Source organism: Hibiscus syriacus, unplaced genomic scaffold (genome assembly GCF_006381635.1).
Source record: "Hibiscus syriacus cultivar Baekdansim isolate YM2019G1 unplaced genomic scaffold, ASM638163v2 tig00113725_pilon, whole genome shotgun sequence".
Classification (NCBI taxonomy): domain Eukaryota; kingdom Viridiplantae; phylum Streptophyta; class Magnoliopsida; order Malvales; family Malvaceae; genus Hibiscus; species Hibiscus syriacus.
In genome coordinates, this window is record NW_024063471.1 from 14,728,679 (window position 1) to 14,741,549 (window position 12,871).

At 34.4% G+C, this 12,871-nt stretch overlaps 1 protein-coding gene across 1 annotated transcript; it reads right to left on the reverse strand.

Moving 5' to 3' along the window:
• Positions 1 to 2,842: 2,842 nt before the first annotated feature.
• Positions 2,843 to 12,616, reverse strand: LOC120187345 (serine/threonine-protein kinase TIO-like). The gene is made up of 22 exons (XM_039191085.1): positions 12,273 to 12,616; positions 12,114 to 12,188; positions 11,909 to 12,001; positions 11,755 to 11,829; positions 11,553 to 11,645; positions 11,329 to 11,392; positions 11,128 to 11,212; positions 10,920 to 10,992; positions 10,707 to 10,775; positions 10,523 to 10,603; positions 10,249 to 10,327; positions 10,009 to 10,161; positions 9,102 to 9,240; positions 7,958 to 8,129; positions 7,473 to 7,574; positions 6,874 to 7,393; positions 5,588 to 6,747; positions 4,981 to 5,214; positions 3,903 to 4,046; positions 3,594 to 3,674; positions 3,296 to 3,484; positions 2,843 to 3,197 (listed from the first exon to the last, which is right to left on the reverse strand). Exons 1-22 carry the CDS (start codon positions 12,360 to 12,362, stop codon positions 2,952 to 2,954), a joined length of 4,017 nt encoding a protein of 1,338 aa, XP_039047016.1. The 5' UTR covers positions 12,363 to 12,616; the 3' UTR covers positions 2,843 to 2,951.
• Between the last annotated feature and the right edge of the window lie 255 nt (positions 12,617 to 12,871).

Genomic DNA, 12,871 nt, shown 5'->3' on the forward strand with positions numbered 1-12,871 from the left:
CGAGCCAAAAATAATTTTTAAATAGAAGCGCTTCGAGAAAAACAAATTGCCCAGAGGGTATCGATACCCCTCATAGGGTACCGATACCCCTATGCAAGTTTTGGCTCCGAGAAAAACATAATGCTCTATGGGCACCGATACCCCCTTATAGGTACCGATACCCCTAATCAATTAACGGTCGAAATATTTGAATTTTACACTGCAGGTATCGATACCCATTGAAGAGGTACCGATACCCCACGCTCCCAGCAGCCTTTTTCAAGAGAGTTTTCACACCACAACGGCTCTAAAATCACCCAATGATTCACAACGGCTACTATCAATCCAAGGTGTATTTAAACAAGTTCTGAAGCCATTGATCAACAAGAATTCATTGAGAAACAAGAGAGAAAGGATTAAACATCAAGTTTGTGCATTTCAAGCTAATTTTCCTTCAATATTCATTTTGCTTTCAAGAACACATATTGTGCTCATTTGTAATCATCTTTGAGTGTTCTTTTCTTATTCTAGAATTGTGCAAACACATTGCCTTGTGAGATTTTTTTGTAAGTTTACAAAATTTGTATTGTTCTCTTTGGGAGAGAGTGTTCTAAAGAATTTGGGGTATAATTCTTGAGGGATTTGTAAGGTTACTCTTTGTCCTCAAAAGAAAGACAAATTAGTGAATTTGTGGGAAATCCTTGGGTGGCGTTTGGTTCGCTGGAATGTTTCTGAGGGAATTGGAATCTGTGAAGGAATTGAAATCTGTAGGAATTTGAATTTGAATCTGAAACTTGTTTGGTTGGCAGGGAATTGAATTGGAATCCAATTCCATAATCTGTTTGGTTCGCAGACATATCAGATGAATTTGATTTCAGTAATGTAAAATGACAGAATTGTCCTTTTTATTTATTTTTTTTTGCTTAATTTTAGTTTGTTTTATAACTTACATGTAGCAATATATTATAAAAATTTAAAAAATATTAAATTTTCATTTTATTGATTGGTTATTCATTTCAATAAATTATAAAAGTCATACTAATAAACATCATAAGTTAAAATCATCCCAATTAGGGATGGCCATAGGTCGGATTTTTGGTCCACCCGACCCGAAATAATAAAAAAATATTTTTATTCAATAAAAACTGTGACTTAATTGAAAAAAATTATATATAGAGGGGTATTATTATAATTATTCTTAAATATATAAGGTAAAATTATATATTTTTTTGGGGTCGGGTCGGGTATTTTTCACCCTAAACCCGAACCCGACCCGAATATCACACTTAAAAAAACCCGACCCGACCCGAACCCGGAATTTAAAAAAAATCCGACCCGATCCCAAAAGTTTTTTAAAAAAATCCGACCCGAATACCAAAAGATTGATGATGGTAGTATGGTCAAATTTCACATTCCCTCCTCCAAAGGATTTTAATTACATCATGTTATGGATAGAATTTACTTTCCCTCCCTTGATGGAATTGGATTCCAATTCCCCCTTTAAAAACTTGAACCAAACATGGGAAAGTGGTGGAATTGGATTCCAATCCCCCCTAATTCCAAGGGATTCCAGTGAACCAAACGTCACCTTAGTGTGGATAGCTAAGGTACTGGACATATACTTATGCATGTATATATAATATATATTATTATATTTATGCATACATTATACGTACATTATATTTATAATTAATCAAATTATAATTATAATTAAATTTATTTTTTAAAAATAAAAATAATAAAAATTATAATTATTAAAAAATAAATTAAAAAATATTATACATAAATTGATGAGGTAGCAAAATAATCAATACTTTCCTCAAAAGTTACACCACATTAATTGTTTGCTTATCCTTATGTAAAAGAAAGTCAAAGATTCTTTTAGAAGATGAGGATATGGAAGGCAAAACAAACAAACAAAAATTGACTTTTCAAATTTCAAAATATAGATTAGACTTATATTTGGGCTTAAGAAATTTATTTGTAATATGTTTATTTTTGTAATATGTATATATATATATATATTGTAATAGACTTAATATAATAAGATTGTGTTTTTATCATAGTTAAGTAAATATCAGATCAGTTCAATAACGAGTCGGATCATTTACTATTTGACTCAATTATAGGTCAAGTAATATCAATTATTTACCAGATTAGGTTTATGTTCATATCAATAGGATGCAAGTCGAGTTTGGATATCATATTATCGATTCGATTCAAGTTCAAGGCATTCTCAGGTCGAGTCAGGTCAAATTCAAATCCACAATTTCTAAGTTCAATTCGAGTTCAAGTCAATACTAGTTCCAACTCGAATCGATTTCAGATCACCATCACCTCAAATCACAAATAATTTTGAATCAAGTCAATTCAATCAATTTTGCAAATCGAATAAACTTTTTACATCCCTAATGATCGATCAATGTATGAGCGACAAGTTAACTATTTGATGACTGCCAATGAGGGAATCTGAAATTAAGAATTTTAAAGGTTTGATTTTTTTTTTTTTAGATTTTAGATAAATTTGGGATTTTTTGAAATAATAATAATAATTTTTAAAAAAATTAAAAAAAATTTAAAAAAAATATATAAATGCAACATGTATCACACTTTGAGTGGTTGATGATTTTTTTAAACAATTATAAAGGACCAAACAATTAAAATGATAACAAATAAAATGTTAGACACCTAACTTGAACCCAAAAAAACTTTAGACACCTAACGTGAATAAGAGGTATAATTTAATCAATACTTTTAATTAAGACAGTAATATAATACAAACATATAAATACGGGAATGTTTCAAAATAATATTTCTTGTATTACAAGATTCAGAATCATTTGCTATGTTCTTTTGGTTTTTCAAGACTGGAACATTACTGACCAAAGAACTATAATTGATGACTTCAGTGGAAATCATGTTGGTATGTCAAAAGAAATAACCATCAAACGTTAAGATTTTACCTTCAAGAGTCATGCATCAGTAACTTTGCTGACAATAGCTAAAGCAAGCTTTGCAATGCTTGATTCCGGCGATTGTCTAAGCTGTCTGATCATCGGGAACAACTCTGATGAACGAAGGAAGTGTCGGCAATTCGGGTATGCACACATCTTTCCCAGTGAAAACAGGGCTATCTTCAATGGCGACTCAATAATTGCATCTTTTTTGCTTGGGTTTAAAGCAACTACTGAACAATCAGCTACTAATTTCAGTAATGCCTGTCAACACGAGACACAAAAGCAAGAAGGAATCACTTTTCGAGTTCTCATAACCACAATGGTAAATTTGAGTTGATCAACACAATATGTGGACATACTTGCATAGCCCCCTTGGAGATGATTTCTTCGCATAGCTTGTTTGAGTTGCGCACAAGATTACTCAGTGCACCTGCAGCATTTGCTTTAGTCTTGTCTTCTTCAGCTGAAACCAGCAACATTGCTAGTTGAGGTATCGATCTCCTCAGTTCTTCGTACAACATATCGTTATGGTAGGCAGCATTTCCGATCTGCAGAAGCAACAGATACTCAGCTTTAAGTTATATGCATACATGCCACAGCCACAAGCATATAACAAGCAGATGCTTGAATTTGATAATAGTTAAGAATATATCGTACTGCAAAACATGCAAATTTCCTTGTCCGCCTGTCTGGATCAGCACAACGATCAATAAGGGGTCCAATGATCTGATGTCTTGCCTACATAAATAAATTGGTCGGTTAAAAATCTGACAACTATAGCCTGCAAATATAACTTTTTTTATAATGCGTGTTTGATGACCAATACTAACGATATAATCACAATATTTATCTCGAATAATTTCCAAAATCCTGTAATGAATTTTAAAATGTTCACACACATTATAGAATAATGGTTCTTATAGTTTCCCATGGCAAAAAAAGAATGCTTTGTCCTGTGGTACGTACCAGTGATTCATAGAAGTATGCACTATGACGACACATGTTGCCTAGAGCATTGCAAGCTTTGGCACGAACATTGGCATCTTCATGAGCAAGAAAGTCCCGTAGAGTATCTAAAATCAAAGCCCCATTGATGAATTCATAGAAACCCTGTAATACCACAATATCCAAAATTCATTAGCCAGAGCACAAGCTTCCATCATGCATTCATGATTCATCACCCTTTAGAGAGAAAATAAAAGCCCCCCAGATTAACTCATTATCTAGCTTTCTAAGGGAACTTCAGAGTATATAACCGGCTCATGGGACACAATCATTTGCATCTCTTATAAGTTCATATGAATCAAACAAAAACAAAAAAGGTACAAAAGCAAAAGTCGTCAATTAAATTATTTCAGGAATGGAATTTGACTCACTAAATGATTGAAAGAATAACAATTCAACCATGGTGACAAATGGCTCAATTTTCGGAGACATGAAAATAGAAAAATCACAATATCACTATGGATGGGCATAGGTCGAATCTAGCCAGATTTTTGGTCACCCGAGTATTATACCCCTTTACTCATCACCGACCCAATTTTTGGAGTAAAAACCCACACTTAACTGACACAAATATAAGTATAAAAAATTCTCATTTTTATTAAGTGATAGGGACCTAATTGAAAAATATATCAAGAGGGGATATCATTACAATTATTATTAAATATATATATAAGGCATAATTATACTATTATATCGGGTCGGGTTTGAAAATTTTTCATTCTAAACTTGAATTCGACCTTACCCTTAAAAAACTCTAACCTAACCCACTCAAATTTTTAAAAAAGAAAGAAAATTCAATAGAGTCAGATGAGAACCCATCGGGTCCGGATCCATGGCAATCCCTAAATATCACCTTCGTAAAACTGCTAAAATGGGAAAAGGTTTTCAGGTTAAATTGCTAAAAGAGCCGGTCATCAAATTTGGAAAACATGTCTCAGCGTTGTGTTTTAGAAAGGTAAATTGAACCGTGGAAAGGACATAAGTTGGTATTTGTATCTAACAATGCAGCAGTAACTAGTTAATGAAAACGTAACCTGACCTTATCCATGCGAGCTAGATCAGAAACAATCATCAAAGTGTCCAATACGGCATCTCTTGGACTTGAAGAATCAAGTAACCTTCTAATTCTATTCGGATCCAATAACCCTTTCCCTACAAGTTGAACTGCAAGTGGTCGATGTGCAATCATTTTGGCAAGAAAGGCAACAGTCCTTCCCATATCCTTTGACTCTAATTGATCCAAACAACGAAGAATGAGGCCAGGCACTCCAACCTGAGAATTTCAGAAGATATTAAATGAGGAAAGTATAAGATCTCAATAACATGAGGTCATAGCATTACTTAAACATCATCCACATCAATCTGAGACTGCAAAGCAGACAATCCCATCAAACATACAATCCCATCAAATGTGTTTTTCCACAACATTTGATTCTGGGCTGAGGGGACAACAAGCAATTAAAGAAAAAAGAAACAATCTCCAGAAAGCAACCGAGTAATATGCTGCAAGCACCAATCATTAAAGGGAAAAAAGAAAATTATATTAATGGCATATTTTCTCATGGTAAGCCCACAAGAAAGCAGACAGTGCAAGTCATCCTACTCCAACCCATGGCCTAGAAAGAAATAAACGAACAGGATCTAACCTCCAGGAGGATTTTAACATATTTCCCCATATCTTCCAATATTGCTTTCACCATATCCTTGTCTTCCTTGCATACTCTCTCGGCAGGTGAACCCATGTTGAGAATGAACCCACTATTTACAGAAGCAGTAGTAGCCGGCAACCCAGGAGCATTTTGTACAGCAACAAAAGGAAATGCTAAGAAATCAATTACTGTATTTATTGTATCTTTGACTCCATCTTTCCCTCCACCGGGCCCAACCCAGGATCTGACAAGCTTGAGATGAGCATCAGATATCAAACTACATATGAGCTTCATGTGTTCACTGCTGAGCAATATTTGCCGAAAAGTTAGTACTCCACCCGAAAGGCAGTAACATATCGATGAAACTGCCCAAACAACCCCTATAGGGGATAAGCCAACTCCATCATTTGGGCTATCAACTCCTTGTCGTGATGCGTTTGAATGGTTTCTGGCCAAAAATTGAATAAGAAGTAACGGGATGCCACTTGCTATTAATTGTTGTACAGCCAACGGTCCTCCCCATTTCAGTTTGGATTCTAACAAGCCTACACATCCATCCCTAAGACCATGCCAGTATGAGAGAACTGCTTTAGCGTTCCTAGGGCCAACTTCATTTTCAGTGTCTGATGAAATTTTAAGGTGATCACAAAGTGTGCTAGTTGGAGGAATCAAGGGCACAGCAATTTCTGATATGGAAGATTCAACAGACATTCCACCTTCAAGTGATAGAATGGAAGCAAGAGCCAGCATAGCCGCTGCAGAATGAGGTTGTAATGAAGTTATAGTTGTATCTTTAGAAGAAACAAGCTGAGCAAGTACTGTAAGTCGAGAGAGCTGCTTCTTCGGGGAAGTTGTAAGCATAAATATCGCAGAATTTCTTCCGGTAGATTTTAAACATTGACCAATTGTAGCAAGGAGAAGACATGTATGCAGAATCAGGGTGGAAGGATTGCTTATTTTACACTTCAAGTTAGCTGTCTCTATTTGTGAATCTTTGTTCAACGATGAACATAAAGATAATATAGAGAATAGCTCTGAAACAATGGTACCATCAGCTCCCCCGCTAACAACAGTAGTAACTGGTAGAGAATTGGGAAGGCCACAAAGAACAGTTGGAATAATTCCATTGTGGAGGCAGCATCTTGACAAAATCTGAAACAATAAATATATAATATATTATGCAACATTGGACAACCAAAACTACTTCAGATATAAAATAAATGTTAGCATTCAGCAGCTCCTAACTACAGAAGAATTTTCAGTTAGAGGAAGACATACATGTATAGCGGCAGATAATGCTGGCTCTACACGATGAAGGCAATTGACTATAGCAAACTGCACGGACTTGGATCTGACAAATGCTCTTGTCACTGCATCAACAACCTTTGCTGATTCTGTCCCGGCCAGCCAACCACGAGCATGATCTCTGATGTCAAGTTGAGCTAAAGAATGACTCCGCAAAGCATCCAAGGGAAACAAACTGGGATTTTCCTTAACGAAAAAAATTTCATGAGCATCCATCAATGACCAGATAGCTTTACATGCTTCACAAGCAGCAAGGAGCATATTTGTGGATCCAGAACTGAGACTTGAGCCTGAAGTTGCTAAACATAAACAAAGATGGTCCACCAAACGGGATGTCACAGCATGGTTCAAAATCTGTTTCAGTGATTCATTCACATTAGGTTCCTGAGTCAAAGAATATGCTCGTAGACCCTGAGATACTCCAACTAACATAGTTGTGATGCATGCACAAGACTCAGAGAAAACTCTCCCAGAGGCATCTTCAGTGTGGCTGACAACCTACATAAATAAAATGAGGGAGATCATAATGGTGTCTGAATTGTTGGCAGAGACCAATATAAACCATAGAGAACTATACCTGTGAGAAAATTTCAACTAAGACAACCCAGTGTTTGAAATAGGAAGTGGCAACATCAATTCCATTATTTTCTGCCAACAGGATTTTAATAACTGAAAAACTCTGCAAGAACAACCAGAAAATTTCAGCCATATATAACAAGTGTATTAGACTTTGTAAACAAAATAGTGATCAATTTTTAGATGTCTCTTTATAACTTTTCATGATAAAGCCATCTGTTTTTTTTTTTTAAAAAAAAAAAGCATAGAGAAGCTCCATACACATGACAGAAAATAAAACAAAAACTATGGCAGCGTTTAGAATGGAAATAAAACAAGGAAACAGCATGCTTATAGTTTACAAAGAAAAAGTACGCTAATTTTCAAAATCAGAGTGAGCAAGAAGATGGTCCATTTTATGCATAAAACCCAATAAGACATCAGCATGGAACATGAAAGGTAGAGGAAATACGGAATAGAAATTTCCAGATGAACTTAGTAATATACCTTTGCCACTAAATCATTAACATCAGATGATTTCAAACCAACTAAAATGGCAGCGAAATTAAGAAGTTCACACATTATTTCATCTAGAATTCCACCAGAATGTAGAGCACCGGCTGCAACTAAATTGGAAAGAATTCTCAAAGACTGACTTGAATAGAGAATTTCTTGACCCCTGTACAAGCACCATAAAAATGAGAACTGACTTGAAGAAATAATATCTGGTATTCAATTCAAGGGAATGAACATTGAGCCACTGTAGCAGCTTCCTACACAATGAAATGAAACTATCAAAATGACCAAATGGCAAAGCAACATTGTGCCCAACATTTCTAAATGATCACATTTGATAAATATTATGATGTTTATCATTCAAGAAACTCTATCTAATCATTCCACAACTTCACCCTGATGATTATAATTTACAATTCCAGCTTCCTAGGGTACTTCTTTGTCTTGTAAATTTTGAGTAGCATTCTTTGTCTTGAAAATTTTGAGTAGCTTACTTTGCAATAACTACATTGTTCCAATTATTGGAGTCTCAGACATGAGATTTTCATTTGTATTTTGCGCCATTTTAATGTCTGAATTTCTCCCTAGGATCAAGTGTTCATCAACCCGATTTAGCAAGAATTACAATAAGCAGTCAGTGACTAGGGAAATTGAGAAATACGTTTTAACTTGATGCTTGGAAATACAAAGTAATCCTATTCCTGAGTAGCATTAGATACACTTTCTTTGTTATGCTGATTGTTAGTGTTCGACTAAGAAAGTGTGACCTCTTTTCCACCCACTTAACTTGTTCAGTTTTTCCGCTTAGCATATAGACATAAGTATAAGATTTAGTATTCAGATCATGGTAGATATCATGATGGAAAGAACCTTTTTACAAAAAGATGCACCCAAAAGGTCTTGAAAACAAATATATAAGCCAAAACATATCTTGCAATGGAAGTTGGTCAAAATCTCACCATGCAACTTAAAAATAAACTGTCAACCAACTTTGAACATGGTTTGCTCCATAAGGGAAACAGAAAATGAGGGGGAGGGGGGAGCTGTGATAACTTAGCTACTAATACAAAAGGGAACCAAGCTAGATTCTCAATGCTCAATGAAGATAATCCATAAACTCAAGGTTATAGGTTACCTGCAAGCATTGTGAGATCCTTCTGACCATTTTTTAATTGGAAGCAAAATAACTGCCAAGGCTTCATTATCCCGACCAATAATTTGTGCACCATTAACAGTGCGGGAGTTATTTTCTAATCTGTCCAATTCCAAGTTACCTGCAGATATATATGTCATAATATGCCAGAACAAGTAGATGTAAAGAGAAAAATCAAGTGCCAAAGAGATAATAAGCTAAAGCATACTATAACTAGAGACAACAAGATTGGCACAGCAGATTAAGATACTATTATTTTCTGAGTGAAATGAAAGCAAATATAGATCATGTCACTTATCATAAAGGGTTTGACCCATACTTGTAAGGTTTGTTCTTTACAGCTACCATTAGAATACATAACCTATTTACCAAAAGGAAGAAGACTACATTTACATGGAAAAAACTGCAATATGCAGAAGAAAGAACAAAAGTCAAATGAAGCACCAGAGAAAAATTATCACTAATTTATTTCTTTCAAATTGTCAAATATCATAAATTAAAGCTAAGATGTACCAGTCTCTAAAAGTAAGTGAAATTTAATATGCCAGAACAATGAGATGTACAGAGCAAAATCGATCGTTAAAGAGATAATAAGCTAAAGAAAACTAGCAGAAGAGACAGTAAGATTGGCTTTAATAAAAGTAGGTTAAAATTCTACTATTTTCTACAGAGCATCAGTTAATTTGTCATAAACACTTCAACCCCATATGGAACAGGTTCCTTATTTATAGCTTCCATGGGACTATATAAACTATTTAGCAAAAAGAGGATTATATTTACATGAAAAAATAACAGCATGCAGAAGAAAACAAACAAAAAAGTAAACGAAGCACTAGAAGAAAAAAAATTAATGCACAAATAGGAACTGAAACATCATAACATTGTCTACCTGTCTGTTTAGCATCCTTGGGATTTGAAAATCCAGGAAACTCCTCATTAAGTACAGAATTTCCCTGGACTTTATTAGGACTATTCTGTTTACCGTTACTCTGAAGGCTTGGAACATTACAAGTCTCTGAAGGTGCAGGCGAATTTTCTTTACCTATGACATAGTAGTTTATGATGGTTAAATATGGTAAAACCAATATATCACAAATAAGCATTAAATGAAGTGATAGTGATAGTATACCATTTGGTGTCTGGATATTGTTTTCCTCACCCCTCAGTACAAAATCAGATTGCCTGGTTGTAGTGGTTGTAGCACACACCTAGAATGTTTCACTAAACTTAGACTTCAATGTGCAATAAGTTCAGAAATGAAAAAACAAACAAGTTCTTCTTATATACAAGATAAAAACACAATTGGCATTGCAAGCAGCATGCACTGTCGCTGTTTTGCAGTAAGGAAAATTTCTAATTGCCTTCTTGTTTAATGGAAGAACTGCAGACATCAGATACGTTACCCTGGCCTCTACTTCATCAAATGTTTCTTTAACAAATGGATGTTCTAGAAGTGCCGGCCATGTCAATCGATTTTGAGGTACCTGTTTCAAATGATATTAGAAACCGAATCAAGATTTCAACTTGAAAGCAGATTATGACATTAATAAACATATAAACTTTTCATTCAGAAAAAAAAATGATAACCTTGTTAAGCAATCCCTTCAAAAAGCTTTTGAAACTTGCACTCATTTCGTCAGGATATTTGACTGGATCCTGAAATATTGCTTGTAAATTATTATTTCCTTGGCAGTTGGCACTCCATATTTTAAAGTTTAGTAAGGCTAAAATCAAGAAGAAATAATTTCAGTAATTGTGTTATGAGAGTATTTTACAAAGAAGATTCCTCCTATTGTGTACCTTAATTATGTGTCGGATGAGTGCATATACGGAATTCGTATAAAAGGGAGGTTGCCCAACGAATAATTCATACCTGTTGATTTATGGTAGGGTTCAATTCAATGTAAACAACAGATAGAGGATATGGTGGCAATCTTATTCAACTAGCAAAAAACCATTTAAAAATTATCACTTTAAAATTAGGAAAAATAAAAAAAATTGAGCATACAATATAACTCCAAGAGACCAAAGGTCAACAGTGTGGTTGTAGGGCTGTTCTCGCACAAGTTCTGGAGCCATGTATAATGGGGTACCTAACAACCATTTGTAAAACAGTACTGAGATAGCATAAATAAAGGGAAATCCAAAGGATACTCTCCAAAGCAGCTGCGTACGTTAAAAAGCCAGGTAGATACTAAATCAGGCAAACCTTTTATGGATTTTAACACAACAGTATTAGTGGACATTGCCCGTGCAAACCCAAAATCACAAAGCTGCAATAAGTGAAAGACTGCATAAGTTACACGCTAAAGATTGAAGAAAAATTAGAATGAATTATATCAACTCCAAACTAAAAAAAATAGAATATTACTACTCTTCAAGGACACGTCGCTAAAATCACAATACAAAACACATGCATATCAACTAAACAACCTTAACAATAGAGCCAGCACCAATGAGAATGTTTTGTGGCTTCATGTCACGATGGATGATCCGGTTGGAATGCAAGTAATGCATCGCTCTCACCTACATAATAACACCCAAAAGATGTGAAATTCTCATGTTATGCAAATCAGTAAGCTTGAAGCCAAATATCAAACAACTCAATTTGATAACATTTGTAAGATGAAATTACCAATTGCTTAGCAATTGCTTGAACTTGTTCCTCGGGAAGGCACTTATCGTCCTCTAGAATCTGAAATAAATCACCCTGCATACCAAGAAATTCTGTAACTTAAATACTTGTCCAAATCAATTATGCACGTCATACATAGAAAGGAGATCATTACTTGCGCAAATTCAGTAACAACACAGAATTCTTGTTGGCTTTCGAATGAATCTATCATTTCAATGATATTTTCATGCTTCAGCTTTCGCAGAATCTGCAACAAGTAAGATGTTCAATCTCAAATTACAAAATAAAAATAAAGAAAAGAAGAAGATCAAACAGCAAAAGCATTTTCAAATCTTACAAGAAAAGGCAATAGATAATACCTCAATTTCCTGTCTTAGATTATGAATATCCTTCTCAGATTTCCCATGCTTCATTATAAACTTCATTGCTACAGTCTGAAATTAAAAAATATGCAACAAAACTAAAAAAAAATTGATTGAAAAAATCAATAAAAAGGAAATAGAAATTTTAAAAATTACCTGGCCGGTGTATTTTCGCCTGCCTTTATATACTTTACCGAAAGAGCCTTCACCTACTAGCTCTATTACATGGTATTCCTCTATTCCCATCCTTTTAATTCCACAAAATTTTACTTAACTGCTTCTTTTCAACCTAAGCAACCAAAAAATAAATAAATAAAGAAGTAATTTGAACTAAAAATCTACTTAGAATTAGAAATTTTTATATTTTCAAGATAAACAGACAGCATAAAACTTAAGCGCACAAAAAGGTTCCAAAATGTAGCACTGTTTGGAAGATGAGAAAGTGAAGAAAATTTCAAAACGGCAAATTTCTTAAGGGTTTTAAGAATTTACATCACTTTTTGTTTTACTGCATTCCATCAGCGATCAAGAGTAGCAACGGGGAGAAATATAAAATTAGTGAAAACATAATAAAGCAAAAATAATGCGGGACAGAGAAATTTACTTGAGTTTGAATCGGAGAAAGTTTGAGAGTTTTTTTTTTTTTTGAGAGAGAGAGAGAGACACCGAGAGTTTTGAAAAATAAAATGTGAGAGAGAGAGAAAAGATTCCCGCTGCTGAGATTTGAAATATATTTTTTTCTTCGAAATTTCAAA

What these genes read in the sequence shown, in the direction of transcription:
- LOC120187345 (XM_039191085.1), bottom strand. Translation starts at nt 12,362, where the DNA reads ATGGGAATAGAGGAATACCATGTAATAGAGCTAGTAGGTGAAGGCTCT. An exon ending in GGCGAAAATACACCGGCCAG is followed by an intron (nt 12,189 to 12,272) that starts GTAATTTTTAAA and finishes TTTTAATTTCAG; the next exon opens with ACTGTAGCAATGAAGTTTAT. An exon ending in TTAATGATTTAGTGGCAAAG is followed by an intron (nt 7,575 to 7,957) that starts GTATATTACTAA and finishes TTGTTCTTGCAG; the next exon opens with AGTTTTTCAGTTATTAAAAT.